General features: G+C 37.0%; 1 protein-coding gene across 3 annotated transcripts in view; it reads right to left on the bottom strand.

The window, feature by feature from the left end:
• Nucleotides 1-8,725: 8,725 nt before the first annotated feature.
• Nucleotides 8,726-24,975, bottom strand: part of LOC109541127 (zinc finger protein basonuclin-2) — a 100,525-nt gene continuing 84,275 nt past the window's right edge. For all 3 annotated transcript variants that reach the window (XM_019909873.2, XM_019909872.2, XM_019909874.2), the window contains exons 4-5: nucleotides 15,960-16,195; nucleotides 8,726-13,080 (exon numbers count right to left, since the gene is read on the bottom strand). In XM_019909873.2, the coding sequence (XP_019765432.1) occupies nucleotides 9,823-13,080; nucleotides 15,960-16,195 (3,494 nt within the window). In that variant the 3' untranslated portion in view covers nucleotides 8,726-9,822. The remainder of the gene's footprint in view (nucleotides 13,081-15,959; nucleotides 16,196-24,975) is intronic.

Raw genomic sequence — 24,975 nt, 5'->3', positions numbered from 1 at the left:
TGTTTTTTGAGCTGAAGTAATTTTTGCGGCCTGAGAAGCTCCCAATGGGCATATCTTGTAAGGTGTTTGAGTCAGTAATAAGGAGGATAAATAGCGTGGATTGATCTTTAACCGATGATACCGCTGGAAAGCTGCACATTTTTCTGCCATGGCCGTTTAAAATCAAAATTCAGGCTAATTCGGTGCGTGCAAAGGACGTTTGAGTTGTTGTGATTCGCTTTGGAGCGTATTGCAATTACGTAGCGCACAGGTATGTTATTCCTAGGATAGAGTAGGTACCTACAATTGTAATTTATTTCAGTTTACAAATAGGAATAGCGTGATCAGATAGAAGTTACGGGGTTTCGCATGCACAGATGCCATCTGCAGATAAATGTAATTAGCGTGCTAAAGTTTCGAACGGTGTATAGGTATATGCTACGCCAGCACAACACATCTATATACCCACAGCTCACGATTATATATGTAAAAGAATTTATGACGCGTGTGTATTGTGGGCTATTTCTTGACAGCTACCATGATAAGTCTACTCATAACTCAATAATGCTTTGATTTAGTATTGAGGATTTGTTGTGCGCTTTCTAATACTTCTACTTGCATCTGAAAGAGTACCTTTATAAAATATAAGGAAATTAAATTGGCTTTTTTATGAAACCGCAGAGTAAATTTTTGTGCTTTTCAATTAATTTGCAGTTGATTTATAAGAGTCGAATCAAATAAATGTACATATGTAGATGCCTTGACGTAAGTAGCAATCCTATGCCGGCTACTGTTCAGTAATATAATAGGCTGGTAATAAATCTGGGTATACTTTAGTTAAAAATGTAAACGTAAACTTCCACACAGACCAGCTAGGGTGGTCCGGTAGCAATTGCTTCTAAATAGGCTTAAGGGGGATTTTTACGTGCTCATATTTTCCGGGCAAGGGAACATGTCATAATCTTTTACTTAATGGTCGAATAACATAACATTATTGGGATAGCAGGAGGAAGTGCGGTTTGTTTCTGTTAGACACGATACTTTGTTGAAAATAGAACGATAATTTGAGCCCATTTTGTTAAGACGAAGGAAACACCCATAGAGAATTGGAAAAAGTAAATAAACGAGCTCTGTTCAATTTGCCTAAAACCTGGTCCAGCAATGTCTAGGAAATTTAGCGAAAATGCTAATGCAAAGACCGCATTCTAATGCAAATAAATAAAAAGACCCAGTCGATAAAAGGGGGAATGGATTTGTCGTTACTTTTCAACCCTTATCTATTTCCGAGGAAAGCCAATACTCGAAAGTATCGCAATGACTGTACGTTATTCAAAAACGATTCATCTTCTGGTCAGAGAAAAGGTTTATTTACTGGCTATCCCCCAGTTCTCATTTACATTTTCGGTTAACTCTTGAATTCAGATCCCCAGGCGCAATTAAATCATTCATCCAAGGAAGTCTCGTCAGTGCCTTATTCAAAATTTCCATGTACTAACATAAATTAACATTTTCAAGTTTCAATCAAGTCGCTTAAAAGCCGAATTACAATAAATTAGTAAAAATGTGGTTTTAGCTTCAATTTACTCTCATAAACAATATCGCCACAAGATCCTCCAAGCACTAAAATTAATGAATAGGGGAGGAAATCCCATAAAAATATAAACTTAACATTACTTCCTTTAATAAACATTGCTACTATTAAGAACGTTCTTCATCACATTCCAACTAACACGACAACTGGAAGCAATTTCTTTGTCGAACTATATCCATTAAGTGATCCGTTCGAATAGCAATTTGGTGACTTCAAACTCCGAGTGTCATTTATAAAACTTCAAAGCGGCTTTAATGTATCCACTACTTTTTGATACGTCAAAATATCGTGATATATGACCTATGAATATCGCGGCAGTAGCTCAAAATGATCTAATGATCTATAGTCGAATAGATTGCCTCTCTCCTACCGAAGGCCTATTGTACTCTCGATTTTGTTTGAAATTATCATCATTTGGAACTTCGATGTGGTGGATGTAACACATTTATTATCGTCAGTTGAAAGCTCCAATATTATAATTATGTATGTCTCAAAATTGTTCAACTACTGAGTTCTAAATATTACATCCCGTATCCAAGCTGGTTTCAGAAAATAATCTTTTGTATCTGTATAGTATTTCAATACAATATCAGCAGTTGTATTTCACCCAAATCAAGCGAACACACTGCTCTAAAAGAACTTCTATTATGTTCCAAATAGTGGAAAATATTTTAGCAAATGTCCATTATGGGAGCTGACATGACCAGTGTGGTGGAAATACATGAAAGGGGTAACTTTGCAAGCCTGTTAACTTTACTCTTAAACAAGACCACCCTTGAAGCTAACCAGTGGATTTAGTTGTATTTCGGGAAATTGCGTTTTAATTTGTTGGCAAGCTAATGTTTGTTTATAGTTTTAGTCTGCTGTAATTAACAAAGCCGTTTGCATTGTTTTAGCTATAACTTGGAAATATATGTGTTTGGGCTTTTCAACTTTAGTCAACTTAATGTTATGACGGGCTTTACTTACGCGGTTCTAACAACTCGGTTAAGAATAATGAAGCTACATAATTAACTTTGTGATTTGCGAAAAACTGACGCTGAAAATTTAAGTAGAATTTACAAACAAACCATTAAGGAAAAAGTGAGTCGACATCATATCTACTGTTGTTAAGATGCCTACATCATTATGGAAAATGACAAATAAATTTATAAAAGAATCAATGTCTCCTGGCTATTTCTCAGTGTCAGAGGCATCATATTTCACATTTATATGGTCGTTTTGTAGGTTTACGACCATGAAAGGACCTAAATCCCATACACCATTATTATTATGTCATAAATACTGTTCTTCTGGATGACAGACATTACCGCTCGTATTAATGGTACCTCCTTATTCATTCAGATATTTTTCCAATGTAATTGAAACCACCACATTTTTTAAATCTAGCGTTTTAATTTTCTGAAGTCGAAACTCGCTCCTTACGGAATCATTTTCCCCAATTTTCATAACATGTAAACCTAAACTGCGTTTGACATTTAATGGCTCGGACAGTAGCTTTTAAAGGATTGAAAATACATTCTGCAATTTCCGGAAAAGCATACGGATTCGAAAATAAAAGGTCAGTAAGTATTTCCTTCGGGCTTTAGCTTTTACATTTTTATTCATCCTGTGGGAACAGTTTGCCCGATTCGTCGTCAGCGCACAGCATAAGGAAAATAAGAAATTTAAAGTGACAGCATTGAATATGGGGATTTTCTAAAGTCGTTGTCTTTTGCCAAAATGTAATTGATTTCGGATTTGGAAAACAAATTGTCTATGACTATAGCGCGATTTTTATACAAAGACGCCGTTTAGTCGGTATTTACCCGATTTCATCAACAGGTCAGCAATTGCTGTGATTGATGATTTAACTGCAACAATTCTCTTGAGAGTTCATTGTTCATTTGGATGTCTTCAGTGTCAGTTTCACTTTAACACACTTTCTATTGCATCATTTTCGCAAATCTGATCGGGATTTTTCCGAAGCAATAAATAAATCAAATCGTTTTGTGTTAGAACATTCCCGAGATTTAGCTGGACATTCTTCTGTGAGTGTTGAGACATAATAGAGTTTAATTTGATGTCGCAAAAACTTGAAGTTAAACCAATAAAATTTGAGACGAAATAATTTATTGATGGTGCGATAACAAGCGTAGCAAAGACTGTATTCGATGTCATCAGCCCATGTGATATATGAGCCCATATTTCAGACAGAGACACTGGACTTTAGCGGAGATGATATCTGGCACTTCCGTAGCAAAGCACTCGGTCTTAGCAGGACGACAAGTGGTTATTTACTGGCCATAAAGTCTTACTTATAATTTATATAGATAATACACGTTATCTAGGACGCGGCCCGAGTATTTAGCACTCTGCTGTCCTTTTGCTTAGATGCTTAGAAAAATTACAACTCAGTTGATTTATTTTTTAAGCCACTTTGAAGCTATTTTATCTTAAAAAATAACCACCTACTGTGCCTTTGACATCGCAGCGTATTTTTTATTTCTTCCATCATGCATTATCGCAGTTGCTTTTGTTGTAACAAAATATCTAATTTGAATACAGTCTAATACTTATGTGCTGATACCATCTACTAAATGCATACTTTTGTTATTATGCCATTGTTTTCAAAGGATCCATCGTCGGTCATCTAACGGCTCCTTATGTAATAATAATAATCACCTCCTATTTGTTATTAACACTGTAATTGCCGTGCATGTCCCTCCTACTGACAATAATGAGCGTTTTTGATTGGCTTTTGTCTAAAACCGAATGCGCTCCTCATCAATTTTATGCCAAAAGAAAATAAAATGAATTCTTTTGTCAAACGCTCTGCCGTGGCCTGACAATGATTAAACGATGTCTGGCCATTTTTGAATCGTCTTTCAGTTTATATACAGTGTGTCAGAAAATTGCTTTACTTGGTTCGATCATATATAATTGACTTGCTTCTTTTGTGTTTGCAAATTAGATGGATTAATTAAATCTGGATGATAGATGACGATGATTAATGTGTAATAACTACCACATGAAATCTCCTCTAACTTATTTAAAATTGCGAAATATACCGGCAATTTTTGTTGTGATGATATTTATTTTGTCGTTAGCAAATCACTTCGCAAACGGATTCCTTTCGGATACTTTATTTCGCTTTCGTAGGTTTAGAAAATTCCACGATCGTAGCAATGATGAAAGTTATAAAATTTCGTTTCGCTCGATGAACAAGTAATAGCGAAAAAACGTCAGTTATTGCGAGAACTGCCAAAAACTTGGGGCAGACTATACCTCAAATCGCACTTTTTATCCGAGGTAACGTAAATGACCACGTCCTTGTCTATAAATTTTTTCAGTTTATGTAGATACTTTTAAATACTTCAGTCCTTTCGTTATGTGAGACACGTGCGAGAAATATATGATGGATGAATATAAAACTGAAGATTACTCACTGAAAAGGTGATTCGTCAAATTTTGTATTCTTTTTCCAAGTTTCCTCGGTTTGGACAATAGCTCGAATCCTCTGGAGGATTTGCGACAAAGAGGGTGCGAAACAATGAAAAGAAAATGTAGGAAAAGGCCGAGCAAAGTTCGTGATACATATAGATATACTTTTTCATCAATAACTCACTATCGTTCCCATGAAATATGGAATTGTGGTTTATGGAATGACGAATCGCTGGGTCAGAGGTCCCTGTTCCATTTCCACGTCATTTGTGCTACGTAATACGACTTTAAAGTGCATTAAGCATCTTAATAAACTCCTTAAAATATTTTTAAAATTGTACTGGTCTTGAATTATGCAAACGAACCCGTTCTGTATAATTTTTCAACAGCTAATAAAATGGCATTCTAAAATATCTCATCGTCTATATCAGAACGCGTGTTATTAAAATGACCAAAAATTACGTATCACTGACATATAATCGAAAGCAATTGGCTGTGTAAAACGTTTGTAACTGAGGCAATTAAATGTGAGTCTTTTTGCTTAATCCGTAATTGTACGGGAACCACGCAAAGTTTTGTCGGTGAGTGCGAGTCGAGATAGTTATTTAGAAAATAATAATAGATTATTTACAAGGGTCTTAAATATAATTAAAGCTCCAGTGGTGCATGCGTAAAATTCGCAAATTGTTTGCAACCTTACACGACATCCTATTTGCATTTTGGTGAATGAATATCTAAAAATTTTTAGTTTTCGACAAAATTGCCTGTTTCTACTCAATTTGCAATGGAAATTATATTCGAAAATCAGACAGCTGAACAGCGGCGTATTCAAAAAAGGTGGATCCTTTCATTGGCGCCAAAAATACTTTTTTACCAAATTAATAATCATTCAAACATGTGATGTTTTCGCCTCCAAATGATTCCAAAGTAACGGAAACTGTCAACCGATATTGAGGAAATAGTTCTGAGGAAAATAAGGAAACAATTTGTGAAAAAGCGTATAAAATAATTAGGTACTCCAAACTCGAAATTAATTAAAAACATATCAACTAAGTCACGGGACTACTAATTGTTGACAAGCTGAAATGGCGATCTTATCATTTTGAAATTTATTGGCCTTTCCATGATTATTCTAATAGTGCAAAAGACTAAGCGTGTCTGCATGTCCCTTTGCCTGAGCTAAATGTTTGATTTGTATTTTTATCGTGTTATATCTTGAGTCGTGAAGGATGATTCAAAGTGGCTATAACGAGCATATTTTTGGACAATATTTCCTTTGTCCAATATCTCCTATGTCTAATATATCCAATATTTCCAACTATTGAGTTAAGTCTATTTAAGAAGAATTTAAATTATTGCGAAACACCTAAAAATGTATACTTTTGCTAATAATAAAATTGAATATTAAAATTTAATTTTTTTTTCTGGAAAACCATGTGTGCTTTTACCAACATTTGCATGAAGGTGTAATTCTTTCTCATGATTAGAAAGGAGATCCTCTTTTTTAATTTCCTGTTCTAATGCTCTGAGATATTTTTAATGTAAAAGAAATAACATGCGGCGGCCTGACGTTATCTGTAAATCGGACAAATTGTGTTTACATGCACACACGTTGCGTAGGGGTTAAATTGGGGATTGAACCGTGCCACTACCCTAAGTCACTTCCGGGGCACCTGGTTTATCTAAAGACCGATCATTAACACCGTGTCGCAAATTTATAACACTACCTAGTTATTATAAGTGGCATGAAATAAGGCGTTAAATGTTACTGGTGTGCGAATGAAAATGTAATTACGAGCCAATAGTGCTTAAATTATTTTTTTTTTCGAATATGTATAAAAAACCCAGTAAAAATGTTTTTGACGCCTATGCCATTAAGAAGCTGAGTGTGGATAGTTCGATCCCAATTACGTTTACCTGCATCACGAAAAAGCAGTAGTAGTCGCCAAATCAGTAAAGTTAATGCAAAACGTGACATTTCAGGCTTAAATTGCCTGCGATTTGTACGATAGATCGATTTTCTCACTCATATGTTACATAACTGTCTAATTAACCACATCCAGCAGATTAAAGGCACTAATTTCGTTTTGCTTTTCACATGCGAACGATGGTTCTTCTGATCTTCCTCCAGGGAAATATTTATGTAAATGAGATCACTTGAAAACCCTATGATCTCGAAACGGTACTACATTTTTCAATTGCACACTTGCACATTTTATTGAACCCGATAATGTTGGCTTCTGATTCAATCAATGAATTCATTAATGAATGGATTATAAATGGATAAGCTCTAATTAATTCATATACTTACATGGAAGCACAAAAATTAATATAAACTTGAGTAAATATCCTCAAAGCGGTTTCAAATTGAACACAACGTTTTTTGCTGCAACATCAAACTTTTGGAAGTCTTTAAGTTATTGTCATAATAGCTATTAAAATAACTATTGAAATTTCGAACAATTTTATGTTAAAATGTGCATTGGACAATCATGAGCAGGAAACCTATAAAAGCATCTAATGGCAGATCTAAAGTCTGCGGGTACCCCGAGGGCAAGTTGCCCAAAATGACTTTTTCCGATTAAATCACAATTAATTTTCTAAGACATTTCGGAAATTACATATAATTTAACAAATCCTTAATTGCTATATTCCCAGAACGGCACCGTTGACCCTTGTCAAAATTTGGCCGCTGGTCACACCGTGTTATTAGCGTGTCACACATGTTTCACGTTTTCAGAGAACTATCTTGGACCCGATAAAACGGAAAAAGGGTCCAGTTTTCATAAATTCATATTATGTCAAGTGTTGCAACGTTTTATTAATCAGTAGTTTTTAGTGCGCTTAATAGAATCCGGCTCTGTATTAAATCTGTATAGTAAACTCGAGGAACGGCGAAGTTTTCATTTCATATACTCGACCATCATTAGTAAGTAATCTTAAGGTAGAAGATCTGACCTCGCCCTTGTCGGACTCGAAGGCCGAGGCAAAACGAAACAATTAAGCCAAGTTATTAATTACTGGTCAAGCCAAACAATTATTTTGCCGATTAGCTAACAAAGTGTTATAAAACAATAATTCTTTATAGAAAATTAAAACGGATTCAGTCAGTATCCAGTGGTGATTGGAAATGAATACGGCCCCCTGGGGCGGAAACTCGCATGCCCCCCCGTAGTAAGTCACACAGACTCATTATTTACAGGGCTGCGGGCCCCTTTGCCAAGACAGGCCTAGCCGCATTGCCTTCAAGGTCACAAAATGGATCGGTTCATTTAAATAGAACACTTATCAAAACATAACCCCTGAACATTTTCATCAATTACTTATTGGGAAGACTGTCCTTTGCTTTTGACTTCGGGGACCCACATTAACCGCCGTTGCCCCTAATTGAGCTTTCTGGCGTTTCAACTCAGTTCTTCCAAGGGAAACCACTTAACTGACCTATCATATCATCCCTTCTATGATAAGACCCTTGCCTGAAAATTGCGCACCTACGTTGTCTAAAGAAGGAAAAAATCAAGCATCCCTTTCCACAACACCTATCTAGGTCTTCGCCTCAAGCGTCAACATTCTTAAGTATTTAGTGGTATTCGACTATTTCAAGTCAGTTTACAACCTTCACATACCCTAAATAAGCCACAAGTGTTTCGAATATATGGTTACTTGATAAATTGAATTCTAAATGGCCTTAGGTTCTGTTTGCTTAAGATCAGGCAAAAATAAAACACAATAATCATTTAAGACAGCTATATTTTATCGTGCCCAAAGGCGATACATATTTCTGTACATAATGGGTGCAATAACAAAATCATTTAAAAAGTGCTGATAAAAATAACATTTCGGTAAACTTGGCTTTAAAATGAAACAACACATTTCTCAGTTCAATTAACCACAACAAAACATCTGCATTAAGTAAATACATCTTCAAATATTTGCTAGTGTGTAGGTGTAGGCTTCCGATCTTGCATGATACGATTAATGAAGATGTACTTGGTTAATGGGAAATGTTTTGCGTGTGTACACAAGCGACGTTCCAACTTATCAGCTTTACAAAAATCATCAATAAATAATATTTTAGGAAAGAATAAAACTGTTTATTGTTCGTATACCTTAAGGAAATCGTTCAGTATCCTTTTAATAACTATTTACATCTATACACATAGCGGCAGATAGCATATATACAAAGTTATTGCACATTTACATACATTTTAATTAGGATTAAATTTTTCACAGTGATGGATATATACGGATAATGATCTTTTAAAGTGGTAACGTAGTTTTCTCTACAGGCCAACATACAGATCATATAAAATTGATATTTTGAGCCTTTTCACCAATAATATTTCATTGTGTGACTAGGGATCAAACAAGTTCCATTAGAGATTTGTATAAGGTTCAATTCGATTATAAAAATGAGCAATTTTAACATAGTTTTACATGGATAGCATCTGATACATCACAACGTACTAGAGATCACTAAACTACGGTATATATTTACAAAACAAATGAGTATTTCGCACGACTGGCTAATAAATTTACATTTAGATGAATCTTTTGTACAAGCATAATAAATTAAAAACAACTGGCTTAAAGGTGTAGTTTTGAACTACAAAATAATAAAACTATCGAAACGGAAAGATCTAAAGAACCAAGCTATGAATAACGATTTGCTTCAATGTTTTTATCATTTTGCAGTCAAATATCCATTAAATCTAACTCAATTAATCTAAAAATCACATGTCAAACTTATTTAACTTCGGATAAGTACTTTAACAGATCAATCACCACCAAAGAGGTATAGTTCTTAAAGCTAACCCGTTACTTAGAGGTCACGATACATCCGACTCTTTTTTTACATGAAGCGACTCATTTTCCGAGTGGATATTTCTTCGCGTTCGGGACACAAATACTTTTGGACATCCTATTATTGTACATTTGAACATTTCAGATAGGTGGTTTTTCTCACAATGCTCCTTCAATTGAAGCTGCGTACTAAAAGATGTTCGGCAAAATCTGCATGGTAGATTGCCTTCCTTGTCAGGAGTGGGTAGGTCTTCTTCTACACAATGAATATATTTCGGAGGACTAGATGGAACATTTGACGGAGGTGGTGATGAAGATACTGGAGAACTTGAAGTGGAAGACCGTTCTTTAGCTAAAGATGAGCCATTAAATTGGCCGAAATGACTGAAATTTCCTAGAGGAAATGGCAAGACGCCCAATGGGGGAGGCAACAGCAGAGGAGGCGGAGGAATTCGGTCTCCATTGAGCATGAGTTGGTCAATATTGGGGGGCAAGTGGTGGTTCTTGAAAGCTTCATCGGCATACAATCTTGCTAAAAAGTCTCCATGTAAAGCTGGATTTGTCGCAAAGCTGGCAAAGGGCGATAATCCAGGACTGCCTTTATCTGAACTCGTCGAAAGAAGTTTTCTGTGCAAGTTTAAGTTGGCGCTATGCCGGTCTCTGCTTCGTTTTGAGGGAAACGCGGCATTACAACCATCAACATTGCACTTGTGCATAAGCTTCAGATGAACATTCTGATAGTGCGTCTTTACGCCGAAATGGTTTTGGAATATTTTGCCGCATGCTGTACATCTTCTGGGGTTGTCTTTGTCAATTGGCACATCCATGGTACTAATAAATTGTCCATTATCAAAGTGTCCGTACAGCTGATTTTGACTATTTTCGTCTGCTGATTCCCCTCCGTTGCTGCTTCCAGCGGAAGAAGTTTGTGAGCGAGCTGGACTGGGAGGCCCACCACTCATCATAAACCCCAACGGAGGGAATTGACTACCAGGTGCCCCTAGTCCCAAGTGTAACCCTTTCGACATCCATTCGCTAAAATTGCCATGAGAAAGACTCTCTAAGTGGCGCAATGCATTAGACGAATCGAAGGACTCATCACTTTTATTGCTTTCCACTGAACTGGCTGGACGGTCTTCGGTGTCTTCAGCTGCGTCAAAATCATGATTTAGCTTTTCCTTTTTTAATTTGTCTATTGAAAACAGTGGAGCTAATGAGGTTTTAATTTCACTACCGATGACTTTTTCGCGTTCGTTCGCATTGACATCGGGACTTCTTTTCCCTAAGTCTAAAGGAGATTCACATCTATTTTCTTCCTTCACTTCTCTTTTGGGTTCTATTTTGGCTTCCATTTCAAGTCGGCGTGTAGATTCAGCTAATCGTTCAGCGAAAACGTCGCTTGACGAGTCCCCGTCGCTTACAGGGTCATCTAACATTGGAGGTAATGCACAACGAGTAGGATTTTGGCTTTTTCTCTTTCGTTTGTTTGTCGGTACGCTACTGACCTCATCTTTTAAGCTTTGATTATCTATAATGCTTAAGGAATCCTCATTGCTGTCAATGTTACTTAGGATTTCTTCATCTGCATCGGATATCGACATTTTTTGCTTTTTAGCAGGCATGCTGAAGTCTTCAGGTTGGTCGGAAATTGGTTGAGGCCGTATAGGACTATGAGCTCGGGGGATTTCAACACGTTCCATTACGACTTCGGAAGCCTCCAAAGAAGGTCGGAGCTCTTGACTAGGTGATTTGTGAATATGGTCATTATCACGTTCCACAGAATTACGTTGCTCATATTTCATTTCTTCCTTTTCTGCATAGTGATTTTTCTCATTGGGAATATCATCGTCATCATCTCCTCCTACCACTACAATACCCTCCTCGTCATCTTCGTCCTCGTCTGATTGATGATGGTTATTGGAGGAAGTTAGAGCTAAAGCGCTAAAGTCTTTGACGGTAGTTTTACTTTCTTCTATACTTCTTTGAATGCTCAAGTCGAGTGTCTGCTTGAAGTCCATTGTGGCTAACGAGTGATATTTCATATCTGGAGGAGGCGTCAAAAGTGGAAATGGACCGAATGGGTTTAGTGGATTTAATGCTGCAGCTGCTGGTAAGCCCAGCCCGGTTTGAGGTGGAATCAGTATGGGGTGAGATTGTGAACTTCGTCCATCATGAGGTGATATTTTTCTTCGAAGATGAGGAGAATGCAGTTTCGGATTTGGATTTGCGCTATGTCTATTTCGGGATCTCCGCGAACTGAACATCATGTTACAGCCTTCAACTGTACATTTATGCATTTCTCGCAAATGAACAGCCGAAAAATGTATTTTTAACGCACCTTTATCGCAAAATGTTTTTAGACAAACGTTGCACTGCACTCTTTTCTTGCCAGTTGCCGGGTTAATGAATTGAGTACCCAAATTAAGCGGTAAACTTGGCGAACCCCACTGTCTTTTAGTTGGTGAGGATGGTTTACGTCCTGGTAACAAACGGGGTTGTTTTAGATTTTTTAGAGAGTCTCTATCCCGACTTAAATTCAGCGCACTATGAGAATTCTCGTCGGCATCATCATCTTCCTCGCTATTAGCGTTGCCAGGAAATAATTCAGCACTTGACGGTGATTTGCTTCCGGTAGACATTCGGGTCGACATTAGAGCAGGAAATGAAGATGCTACTAAATTGGCTGCAGCCAACGCGTTTGCAGACACAGCCATTGCAGCAGCCGAGTGGCTTAATGATGTCGGTGGATGGGGAGGCGGCAAACAGTTGGCCAAAGAAGTTGATATGCTTAAATTCAAACCGACCGATTCGTTGTCAGTTCGTCGTCTTCCAACATCAGGACTGACGCGGTTAGGGAAAGCTGGCAGGCCTGCCGAGCTAAGTTTGCGATAATCGAACGTCATACTTTGAAGTCGATTCAATGGACTACTGGCCATAGTATTAGGAGGTGTGTTTGAAGAAATTGGACCATTGGAAACTGGTGGCATCTTGAGAAAGCCCAAGGGATGCTTTTGGTGTGGAGACATAGCGTGCACTTGTGAGTGGAAGACTGATGGATGAACGTTGGGCGGAGATGGACGACGACTAGGGGACATTGCCCGATGGTGCGGCGAGTGACGGCGCTCCAGACGCTCCAGGGTGCGCTCCTGAAGTGCCTGTTGCGCCAGAAGCAATTGCTGCGTTATGGCTCTAGTTTCTCCAAATCTGAGAAATTGTTGGAGGACCAGTGGCTCCTCCTCTGGATTACAGATGCTCCATCGGTCCAGAGTGCTGCCGTATGACTCCTGCAACCAGAGGACGGAAATTAGTCAAACAATCGCGCAGTAGAGCGGAAATGGCTATGTTGTTGGCACATGCCTCTTTGAATTAGGGTCTAAGTTATTTAAAAATCACTTGGCGGAACGGGAAAACATAGCTGGTGATTCAAAAGAGAAGGTCGACGTCGTCTGTATATTTTACAAACGCGGTGTATAAAAATATACTTTCGATTCGATAGCGCTAACGCTCTTGTTTAGAAACGAAGTCTGCAGAATGTCTCCCGCTCGTCCATAAATAAACGGGGTGATAGTCACCTGCCCCTCTTAGCCTTAATCTATATCAAACAAACACAGACATCTATTAGAAGTGCATAATCAAACTATACTATTTATATATGACATTCATTAAACTCGCCTGCTTGATGTACGTCGACGAACTTTCGGCTAATCATTATTTACCTTTAGGCACGTTTACTTTGCTAATGATGACGACAAAATATTGCTCCACTTTATTCCTGAACCCTCTATGTTTACGTCCCATTCTAATTTAAACTTGAAACAATCCCATGCAGATATTTAATGAATGATCAAAGATTTGTAACGTGGCCATTGTCTGTTTTAACCGACACCAAGGCAGGAAAGTCTTTTAAAATCCAGGACTTCTGTAAAATTTTCACGGTATCCACCCTGTATGTAATTGGCTGAAATGTTGCATATCAATTAATTAAATAATTATCCGAAAAAGATTGACGTGATAACCGAGAAGCAGGCAGGATTAACTAATTAAGCCGCTTCTAATTGAGCAAAATTTCACTTGCAGTTTTAAGAAGGATTATCGAATTTTCCTGACCTGCAGCAATGAACCTAAGATTTCGGGCAAAATCCACTCAGATTTTGTTAATTTGATAAGTTTTTCGCACTTTATCTCAGTCGCAATATTGCATATCATTATGGTAAATTATTGAAGGTTAGTTAAGAACTTAAAACTACTTCTTCTAATAGCACATTGCCCTTCCTCCTCCCTATACGCAATTTAGGAGACAGCTCAAATAAATATTAAGGCAATTATTAATATTAAGCTATACTGGGACATTCTCAGCAGCCGGACAGCTTCCGTCGGAAAAAACAGCATCCAATTTAGCACTGAAGATGTGTTCCAAGAAGATTTTTTGCAAGTTTAATATTTTTCATAATACGTGACTAAATAAAAACAAAATTGGTCGGTTATTTAAAGAATTTAATTGTATGACGAGTTCCGAAAATTGGGTCCAGAGTTATTTATCTTTAAAATTTCACGCCTTATGAGTCTCGCTTCGACTCAGTTGTGTACACCGTGTTTTTGTTCGGGATCTTCGATATTTATAATTGCTTTTTAATCATTGGAATTCGGTTTCACTGGGAACATTTTTTTGTGGCTAGCTATTTAGCTGCTACACAATGAGTTAAAGATGCGTAGCTAATGCCCATCTTCAATGTAACTGCGGTAACTTATCGGTCTCAAGAAAATCGTGACATATAGAAATGAATTCTTGCGCTCTTGCGCTTGTCCTTGGTAATAAAGTGAGATTTCAAAAAGATACGTGAGCAATCGCAACCGCTGTAAAACTTCAATTCAAGCCACGAACAGTGAAAATCAGCCAGTAGGAAGTCACATTTGACCTAGGAAATAAATCAGCTAATTTAAACCGTAATAATCAAGCAGTTAAATAGCCGAGTATTGTTAAGGGCAATGTCGACGGTTTTTGTTTGAAAAATTTCAAAATTGCTGTGAAATGTCTCAGGCAAAATGAGATGAAAAGTCCGTCGGAAGCTGCACGCTTTAAGCTGCAGAAAAAGGGGACACTTATTCTAAGATAAAGCCGTTCTCTGCGTTCATTTTTGATAAATAAGTAGATATTAAAGAGCATTATTTGGGCAGAATTTGGAAACCAATCCGTTAATGCTCTCTGTCATTAAATGCTATTATATCAGAAGGATTAATAAGTTGTTACCAAAAATTGTATGCAAAACAGTGAGTAATTTGAGGGTCTGTTATTTTTGCAGGCACGGAATGGCCAACCGCGAACCGAAAATATTAATCAGGGTCCAAGACACATTCGTGCTAAGTAATTGTTTCTACGATGCGTTTACTTGGACCCATATACATAAACGACATTCATTAATCCATAAAAACAGAAAAATAAACACCCTGAAAACTTAACAACCGGTTTGTTGGCAAATTATAATACCCCCTAATGGATAAATAACTGTTTAGATGAAGGAAAGGAAAAATCTGCAATTAAATTCACATTAAGGAGAGCACGGTAAATTTGTAATGCATTTCAGTTATAGAAAGATTATTTTGATTTGATTATCAAAAAGTTGTCTTGGTTTTTGAATCGTTTAATATTTATATGTATGTCATATCGTCCAGAATTGTGCAGAGGAAGAAACAGGGGCCCTAAAGGCAATACATTCAACATTTATTTATGGCCGTTTTTAGCAATTTACAGTATAAAACATCTTTTATTAGGACTGTCGCCTGAAAGTAATTTAAAATTCCATTTAACTCAGGAGACAATATGTATGAAAAAAAATTAAGTGCCGGCTATGAAATAAACATGTCCAGTAATTTTGTCATATCATGTAGACTGATTGGAAGAGGCCGTAAAAAATAATTGAAATTCGTTATGGTCTAAGTAGCATCTGTAGCAGCAATTTCGTCTCTTTTTTGTGCCGGCTGTATAGTAAGCATTGGCTTGTTGATGTTTAAAATTTCAAGTTAAAGTACTTGTGATAACGATAGCCAAAAATTGCGCTTCGGCCGATAGTTGTTGCTAAGTTGTAACTGGTTGATTGAGAAAACGCAAAATGCATTGTCCGTGGTAATGGTAGACGAGATAATCTGAAAGTAAAATTTGACAAACCTGCAAAATATATCCTCTGGCGTAATCGTCACTTGTCCAGCCAAATCCATGCAACACTTGAATCACTTCGTCCTTTTGAAGCACAGAAAACAATCGATCGAGAAGTATTTTTAGGCGGATCGGTAACGCTTGACATCCGTACAATATTAAACTAGCTACGTCGAAGGCTACATTCACATGCACCGGCTCAGGAGCACTGATATTGAAGAGATGTCGCAGGCCCAACTTGTCCAATGCTGTAACAAAAGTGGGGGGTAATTCACAGCGTGCGCACTTAGTGGGGCGGGGCTAGCTGCAAGGGGGGGTTGACAAAGGTGGACGCGAAGTGTAGGTGACGATACCCCTTCATAGGGACAAATCTGCACCCGCTCTGTATACTTTGCCGATGCTACAAGGCTACAGAGCTGCATTCAGCGTTCGCATCGTCAGCCTCCACTTGCTTCCAAATTTTAACTAAAAATTGCACACTAAAAGGGGGTTTATCAATTTGTTTTTGCATTTCGGTAGTTGGCGGTTTTTGTGACCAACTTCACTTCACAGAGTTTACTTTGAAATGGGGATTTATTGTCTTTGCAGTTTTTTTTTCAGTTTAATTATCGAAATTTCTAGAATTTATTAAACCCTGTCTCCCTTTTTGCTGGAGCTTTTCTCTGTAACTCTTATGAAATGGCGTCTGACGCGCAGCTGACTGTGGTCATGTGATTAGTTAAGCCAATCTGAGTCCAACTTAAAAAAATGTATTCAAATCTCACACTTTATACGTTCGCCTCATTACTGCCACATTTCTGTATCTCATTTTCATTTCGGCACAATTATCATGAATTTAATAGTTAGTCAAACGTACCAAAGGCCTAGTAAGTATTTTTAAGAATCAGGTTAGCCATAATTTTGTCGAATATTGAAGCGTGAATCTTTCACCAAGCGAAATTACCTTCTCTAAAAATATCTCAGTGAACCAATTTGCGCTAAATTAACCAGATGTCACTAATTTGATAAATCAACGGGCGTTTATAATTATATTAGAACGATTTGTTGTTAAAAAGTGTTCGTCTTGCACATTTTCTCATCGATATATTCGAAAACGTTAATCCAATTGAGTGCTTTGTACTACTAATCGTTGAACTTATTTGCTCGAACAAATTGCTATTTATTGCATTAAATTATCTAGTGTTAAAAAATCAAAATTGGCTCCGAGTTTCAACTCATTGAAATTTGACCCTTTAAGCTTCCCTGAAGATTCCCGCATTAATCATCCAAAAATTTGCCTCCCTGTTTTCCAAGCTCAACAAAATGTCTCCGCTACTACGTCTAGCAAACCACCTCTGAAATCTTTACCACGACGACCTAAAAGCCCGAAAAACTCACCAGTTTCCAAATAGATCGCAAAAATGAGTCTTTTGTCGCCATTGTGAAACTGAAGATGCGGTCGACTCGGGCATGGGAAACGTGAGAAAAAAATTTCAACAACGGTCTAAACGCTCGCAAAACTCATCAATTTCGATTTTTTTTATGTTCTATTGAACATTTGATCCTAATAATTTGAAATCAAAATTGCCCTGAATTCAATAACTTTTTTCAAATTCTGTTAATTGTACGATTAAATATTCTAATGATATGTATTATAAACATAACGTTATGTTCATATGCTTGACTTAATGCACAACTCACCGAAATCATATATAACGTATTTAGCGCATAACTGCGTATCTGAAGATTCCGCCAGATAAAAACAACAGCAAAACAAAAACTATAATACTGGACAGCAATTTTCCACAATAGACAATTAAATTAGCCGTTTTATTTTATAACTTTGCGCTCGGTGTCGTGATAAAAAACCATAATTGGTCATTAGACAGTGTGCTTTAATTACGGATGTAAAAACTAAGACCATTTTAGCGGTATTTTAAAGAATAATACATTTCATTATATGGTCGAGTTCACGCTACTAAATGAACTCTGCCATAATGGATTTCATTGCCTAGAGATGGCGTCGACATAAAGTAGTTTACCAGTAAACATACAACAGAATATATGATGTTTATGAAATAAAATTGAAAACAAACTAAATTACATATACACTATAGGGCATAAAACAAAATCAGCTCGCCCCTTATGAGGCTTAAGTTCTTCTAAAAAACTTTATAACGAACACAGGAAAAAGGTCTACATATTAAATATAATAAATATTAAAAAGAAAGCTATTTTATGAAGCTAAAAATTAAAAATAGACAGAAAACAAATTTTCCGCCCCGGCACTGTGCTATTAAAAACAGTTTTGTCTCATTTCGAGTGGATAGGCATGCATTTAATGCGACACTTAAGACAGGAAAAATTTATAACAACCTATTACGGCTTGTTCACAGGTTATAAAAGTGGCTTTCGATAAATTTTCGGCGTTCTGATTGTCCCTTGAAACCTATTACGCCTGCCATAAGCCTAGAAATATACGATTTTCAATTTTGAACAGAAATTGTCACGCAACGAGGATTCTTGGAAAAGGTTTTTGGATTTAATGGGCTGTTTTATTATAGCTGTTATTACTTGGGCAACTCGTTTTGTTTTGGTGTCTTTTTAAGCAGCCAGCCTATACTATTCATTATTTCTTCAATTATAGGCGTTTTGAGACAAAATGCTTAAAACACGAAAGGGTCGTGCATGCGTATTCGAAATTCAGGCACCAAGTGGGTCTGCTATTTAAAAAGTGCCAATTATTTCGTGAATTGAAGCACTTTCTGCAGTTTTACCATTTGTCTTAGTAATCGATCCTTTCCTTATACGGTGTCCCTGAGTTCTCACATATGAAATCATGTCTATTGACAACGGCATCGAAATTAATAAATTTAAATAGTCAATCAAAAAAAGATATAACGTTGTTTGATTACCACAATACGTTTCTCTTTAATAGTCGCAATCTATCCTCTGAATGAGATACAATATGATATTTAAAACTTTAACCTTCTGATGGAGATTCTTTGTATGGGTTTCGACTGTAAAAAATGAGAAGACGTCTATAGGAAACGAAATTGCTTTAACATTTTTTTGCGTCAACGTGAATACAACTTAATGAACTATTCGGTAGCCTAATATATCGATTTTCGTTCAGTCTTGTCACTAAATTACTTTATTTTCCTGTTGTATCGGAATATGTTTTTCCTGATAATACCCATTAATCACGACACCTACTGGGTTTAAAGTTGTGCACTGTTCAATTAAACTGCTTCCTAAAAGCAATTTTTAATTCAAGGAAATTGAATTACCTTTGCGAAGATCCATGCTCGTTCAATGTGTTAATTATTCAAAAGTTGGAAATAGTCTTTCTTGTAGCCATGGAATTGGGCCAGAAGGAAATCTTGAAAAGTGCAGTTTAAGGAGATTTGGCAGTTAGTTCGTGAATATACTTATTTTTCATTTTTCGGAAGATTTACTTTTAAGGGGATCAAAACACTAAATTCCTAATATAACTTAAAAAGAAGAATAATAATTTGATGTTTAAATTTATGCGCTTTCAGAACTTTGCTCATTTTTATTGAAAGCAATTCTCATTAAAAGCGCGTTTAATACAATATCCATCCATCTCTCCAGCAGCAACATTTAAACCACAACTGGTGCGATACATGGGTGGTCTGCAGAATCCGACAAAAGATATTTAAGTACATTAGGATACAATTATAGGCACAGAGGGATCGGCAAACAGAATGAAAGCTATGAATGCATTTGTTTTTAAATGTAATAAGTCTTAAGCAAATCACTCGTAAAATTTAAGTCCTTTTGTACGAAAGGATAGCGCCGGCTTTAGACCAGGTAGCCAGAGTTAGTCAAAATTGAACAAAAGAAATGTCACTGTAGATCAGTGCGGACAAGTTCACCAAAGCAAATGGAAATATCAAGATTATGTATTGCTCCAAATCATTTGATTTCGTATGATAGGATTTTTTTGTATGTCAGCCGAAAGCTTTTCGTTCTAATGGTGGAAGCAAGAGAATGAATATTCATGCAAAAAAGGAGCTGAAAGAAATCTCAGGCTTTTGACCGTTTACATGTTCACGTGGCCAACCCTATAACTGTAACGAATTAAGACAATTAAACAACTATGAATATATAAACAGAGAATTCAGCCGTAAAATCGTATTTTAATTAAGCTGCATTTAAAGGGCACTTTTTCTCATCTCGTAACTATCGTTGCGGTTAAACTCCATCACTGGCCCATTATCATTTTATGCCTTATTAACTTTGGCTACTTGTCTCAATTGTAAAGCGACGTTGTCTAAAATGGTTTCATCCCAAGTAGGTAGAATAATTTGATACCATTTAAATTTTTTTCACTCTAGATCGCAACTGTTGCATAAATGTTACATGGACTATTTTGTATGATTACTTCTTTGATATAAAGAAAATTGTTGACCCTTTTGAGGCGCTTTTTGTTAGGCAATTTTCGTTGGGAACCATTTTTTTAGATATCTTGTGATGAAGTGGGAAAATCATGGTAAAGATTTGACAAAAAAAAATTAAAAACGTTATTGATGCAAACCATTAGAAACAAACGGATATTTATATAAGCCCCCATTGACTGTTTAAATATCTGTTTTAATTGCAAAATGTATTTTACTCTGTCGTGCTGAACTGTATCGCTTTAACGCATTTTATACTTGCACCATTAGATTTATATATTTCATTCAATGCAAGTAATTATTTTTAATGAAGCTAATGTGACGTGAGTAAATAGTGTATAACTAGTTATAACCGAATAAACTTAATTGAGCGAATTTTTTACCTAAATAATTATTTTGTGCGACTATCCGAGCTATAATATTAATTGAACATTGATAATGCGTTATATTTTTATTTGATTTGTGACTGTTCCTCACTGCTTCTATATGGGACAAATGCAACGGTGCTGGTCTCACTTAAGAAGCAATCAGATCGCTACGACCCAATCCTTAATCATCAGTCTCTTTTAGCCGTTAGAATACTGCTCGGTCATTCCTTATTGATATTCGGTACGAAAAACAACAAGGCGCCTATAAACGCTTCGGTATACCGGGTGTTGTAATTAATAAGTTCCTCCACTTCTTGACAATTTTGTAACTCGATACATTTAATGAGCTCTTAGAACTGTTGGGAGAAGACAAAGCGATTACAATCCAGTTCCTTTTCCCATCGAGCTTCCGGGTTGGATTTTTATATAACGCTGTATGGGTTTCTGAATGCGATCTCTCGGCGGCAATAAACGCAAAGCTGATTGACATGGAGGTAGAGACTGTTGTACCTTGTTCTGATAATTTCATTCTGCTCTGCAAGAGGTCCTCGTTATAAACCATCGCATCGCCGTCGTTCGGTGAAGTTGTTAATGACCATTATTCGACTGCACCAGTCTGAGACAATAAGTTCCACATGCATTTTAGACTGGTGCAATCGGCGTGTGAAACTAACCAGCGAAAATCTGGGATTTATCCAACAATTTACTAATCAGGCAATATTGGTTCACGAAAAGGGTCGCAATGTTGGCCTTTTTTTTAAGAAACGGAGCATCAGTTCAGACTCAAACTCGCTATCGGGCTGAGGAAAAATTCTATTTAGAAGCGCACTTTAGAAAATTCTGAGTCGGTTATTGCAAGTGTTGCTTCATGGAAGACTAATTGAATTAATTCAAGTTATTGCCAACAAACAAATAGTTCGGATATCAAAACTACCGAAGCGGCTCTTGGATTAAGTATTAAATATAACATTGCTGATGTTCTTGGTTGAAATCGTTCAAAATGTATGCGGGGTGCCATTTACGGCTTGACAATATCCACGGCCATCAGTAGACTCTTCTTGCATGTTTTCAACCATTACCGAACTTATGGCACTGACTTCTTTTCGGATCTTCTCTTTCAACTCCTGCTGATTGTGTGGCTCAAGCCAATACTTTCGACTTAGACGCCATCAAAAGAAATCTATCCGACTTAGGTCTGGCGATCTAGGAGGCCAGTCAATAGGTCCTCTCCTTCCCATTAAGGAAGACTTAAATGTGGATGTGAGGGTAAATCGGATTTCGTTCACTGTGAGCTTTTGGATTTGAAACTGACGAGTTTTTTGGTACAGATAGTACTAGACTATAATATAACCTGAGATAACTCATCGGTCGGGCAGGTAAAGCTTGGCTCGGCTTTACAGTTGCCGCAAACTAATTCTGCACCAGCAGGGAAGGCGGAACGATGGACCTGCGTGCCTGTCACTTGCCACCGCCCGACCTCGACCTGTGAGGACCCTCACCGCCCCCGATACAAGTCCAACTCATCCACGACGAGGCCTTTTACTTAGACAAGATCCCATCTCGAAATTCTAATTGAGATTCCTTCACAGCCTGCCTGTATACTGAATATTACCACTGATATACGTTTTCAGGTCCGTAGCTATCTGCTTTCAGGGTACCACTCACTGCTATAGTTCGTCCCAAGTTTTCTGGCAGTGACGCAGTATTTGTCCTTCTTTTTCTGTTACTTGTCCACCGAGCGAGACCGAAATTTGATGCCGCTGATGTATTTCATCAAATTGTTACAATTCGCGCAATTATGACAGAGTTTAACATTTATTGATTTGATTTCTTGGTGAGTTTTTTCAAGTTATAATTTCAATTTATCGATTAATTTTATATTTGTGTGCCTGTGATTTTTGACCACCGAAAGTGCCAAAGCAATATTGTGAAGGCGAACAGCAGTTCATTTTGTTCATGATTTAACCACCGTCGCTTGGATTTTGCATGTTCCTCAATTTTTTCTTCTATTTGCGTCATAATTTCAATGTAACAAAGTTTCTTCATTTGGACCCTAACAATAAATCGTTACGTCTTATCTCTATGTCAAACAGAGTCCTCAGCTCAAGCAAATATTGAAATCACTTAAACCGTGAATTTTATGGGGCAAAAGGCAGGTTTTGCGTGAAAACGACAACCAAACGAAACGTTGAAATGTGGGAAGTTTTAATTAAAATAATTGAACACGACAAATGTGAATCCGGTTCTGCGGTCTCTCTATCTGCCTACCGGCCTTGCAGTCCCAATATTGCTCCGGCTCGAATTGTGCATTCAAATATGCACGCTTGAGGCTTCTCTCTGAGACTGCCTTTTTATCCTTTATGCCATTTTAAAAATAAAAAAATCCGCTGGAACCAATACAAAACAAAACCTTTACTGATTTCATCAACATCAACATTCTGATGATTGACGAAAATAACTTAGATATCATTGACGCTCGTTTTCAATCACGTGCTCATTTGCTTTTCATTGCCTGAGCCAATAATTGAGATTCGAAATACACGCGGGAAAATTCCCTCATAAGTGGCAGTTTAATGACAGACAGCCCCAATTATTCATAAGCAATTTTCGGAATATTAGCATGAAATTAACTGTGGGACTAAATGTGGAAGCAGTGGTCTCGATTTGAGTGGCAAAAAAGAAATATCTTGTAAGCAGTAAGAGATAAATTTAAAAAAGCATTGTTACGATTTGAGATAATACATAACAGAGTAGCAATAAGCAGAATTCGCGTGACACATGCAAGAAAAATAAGTGCGGCATCCGAAGCGAAGCCGGGCCCAGCGAGAGATAAAGCAGTCATCCAAACATAAATAATGCAGACATGATGAAAAACTTGCATTGTATATGTATAGTTAAAAAGGGTTGCTTATTAATCTCTAACAAAGGGACCCACCCTTTCAGAAGACGGAAAAAATAAACGAAAATATTACTTAGCATTTGATAACAGGGTCGTGGCACTCAGCTTCTTCCTGGATTTTGTTCTCGATTCCCGATAGGTCTATTGATTCAGAATGACTATGTGAATATTATATTCCAAAGCGCTTCGCCATCTAACCCAAATACTTGCAATATTCAAATAGTCTCCTGTGTGCTTTATTCGAAAGGTGTATTTTTCTCTTCGCAATTTCTATATAGTTTTTTGGCAATATCTGGCCATATTTTGAGGAATGTTTAAACTGCACTGCATCTAAATATGGAACGAATATCAGGATATAATTCCATAAAAAAATACCGCCAGCTCGTTTTTGGGATCCCGATTATTTGTTCGTCGGACGCATTGATGCTCCCACAACAAGTGACATGACAAAATTAGTGAATATATAAAAGAAGCACATTTTCTATAGAAACGTCTTAGTAACTGTAAATCATAATGAACTGCTTTCATTGCGTAGCGATATCTAGTTCACAATAATTACTAATATTGCGGAGATAATGCTGAGAAGAGAATGAAAATCCACGCGTAAAAATCCTACACTTGGCAATTTGAATTTATTATGAACAATGGTTCATAAGGTTGCAGAACGGCAGCTGACGACTTTATTAATGAAGACAATAATTCCCATTTGAACTGTTGGATTTTTTGGCAAAAATGCAATTTTTCGGTTAAAAAAAGACGGCCCAAACAAGTATTTCAAACACTATACCGTAACGATAGGTAAGTGGTTAGCGAGGAGGCAAAGCGAATTCTGAAAAAAAATCTCTGGCCTATCGTGAGATAAAAGTAACGCTACGTTAAAAGCTGGCACTAATTCGAATACCCATGTGACACCAGGCTATTAATTTTTTCCATAAAAAGGGCATAGCTGTGGTTAAAAATTACCCGTTTCGAAAATAGTATAATTTGATAATATTTCTCGATTATATAAGGGTCGTTAATATGTTGTTTCGCATTTTTCATAGCTGCGCAGGTAGACGTCCCAAATGAAGGTCTTCTTTTTAAGCGCCAGAGAAGCATACTCTGCGTTTTGATACGGTTATCAAATGAGTTTAGCTGCCGCGCTAATAACCTCTTTAAAAGAGGATCGATGGGAACAATCATAACATAATGGAAAATTGACGAAGAAAGTACAAAAGACGAGTTGGAACCGAAAAATTTTAAATATGCTATGATTTGCAATTAGTTGTGAAGCTTCGTGGATCGGAATGTGAATTAACGTTTGCATATTTGCTTGTGAATCTATCAAAGGGTCAATGGGTTGCTCATCCTTTATAGGAGAC

Source organism: Dendroctonus ponderosae, unplaced genomic scaffold (genome assembly GCF_020466585.1).
Source record: "Dendroctonus ponderosae isolate FM_Combo_2020 unplaced genomic scaffold, Dpon_F_20191213v2 Dpon_F_20191213_1, whole genome shotgun sequence".
NCBI lineage: Eukaryota > Metazoa > Arthropoda > Insecta > Coleoptera > Curculionidae > Dendroctonus > Dendroctonus ponderosae.
Note: the sequence above shows the minus strand (reverse complement) of the source record. Positions and strands in the feature narration are given on the sequence as shown.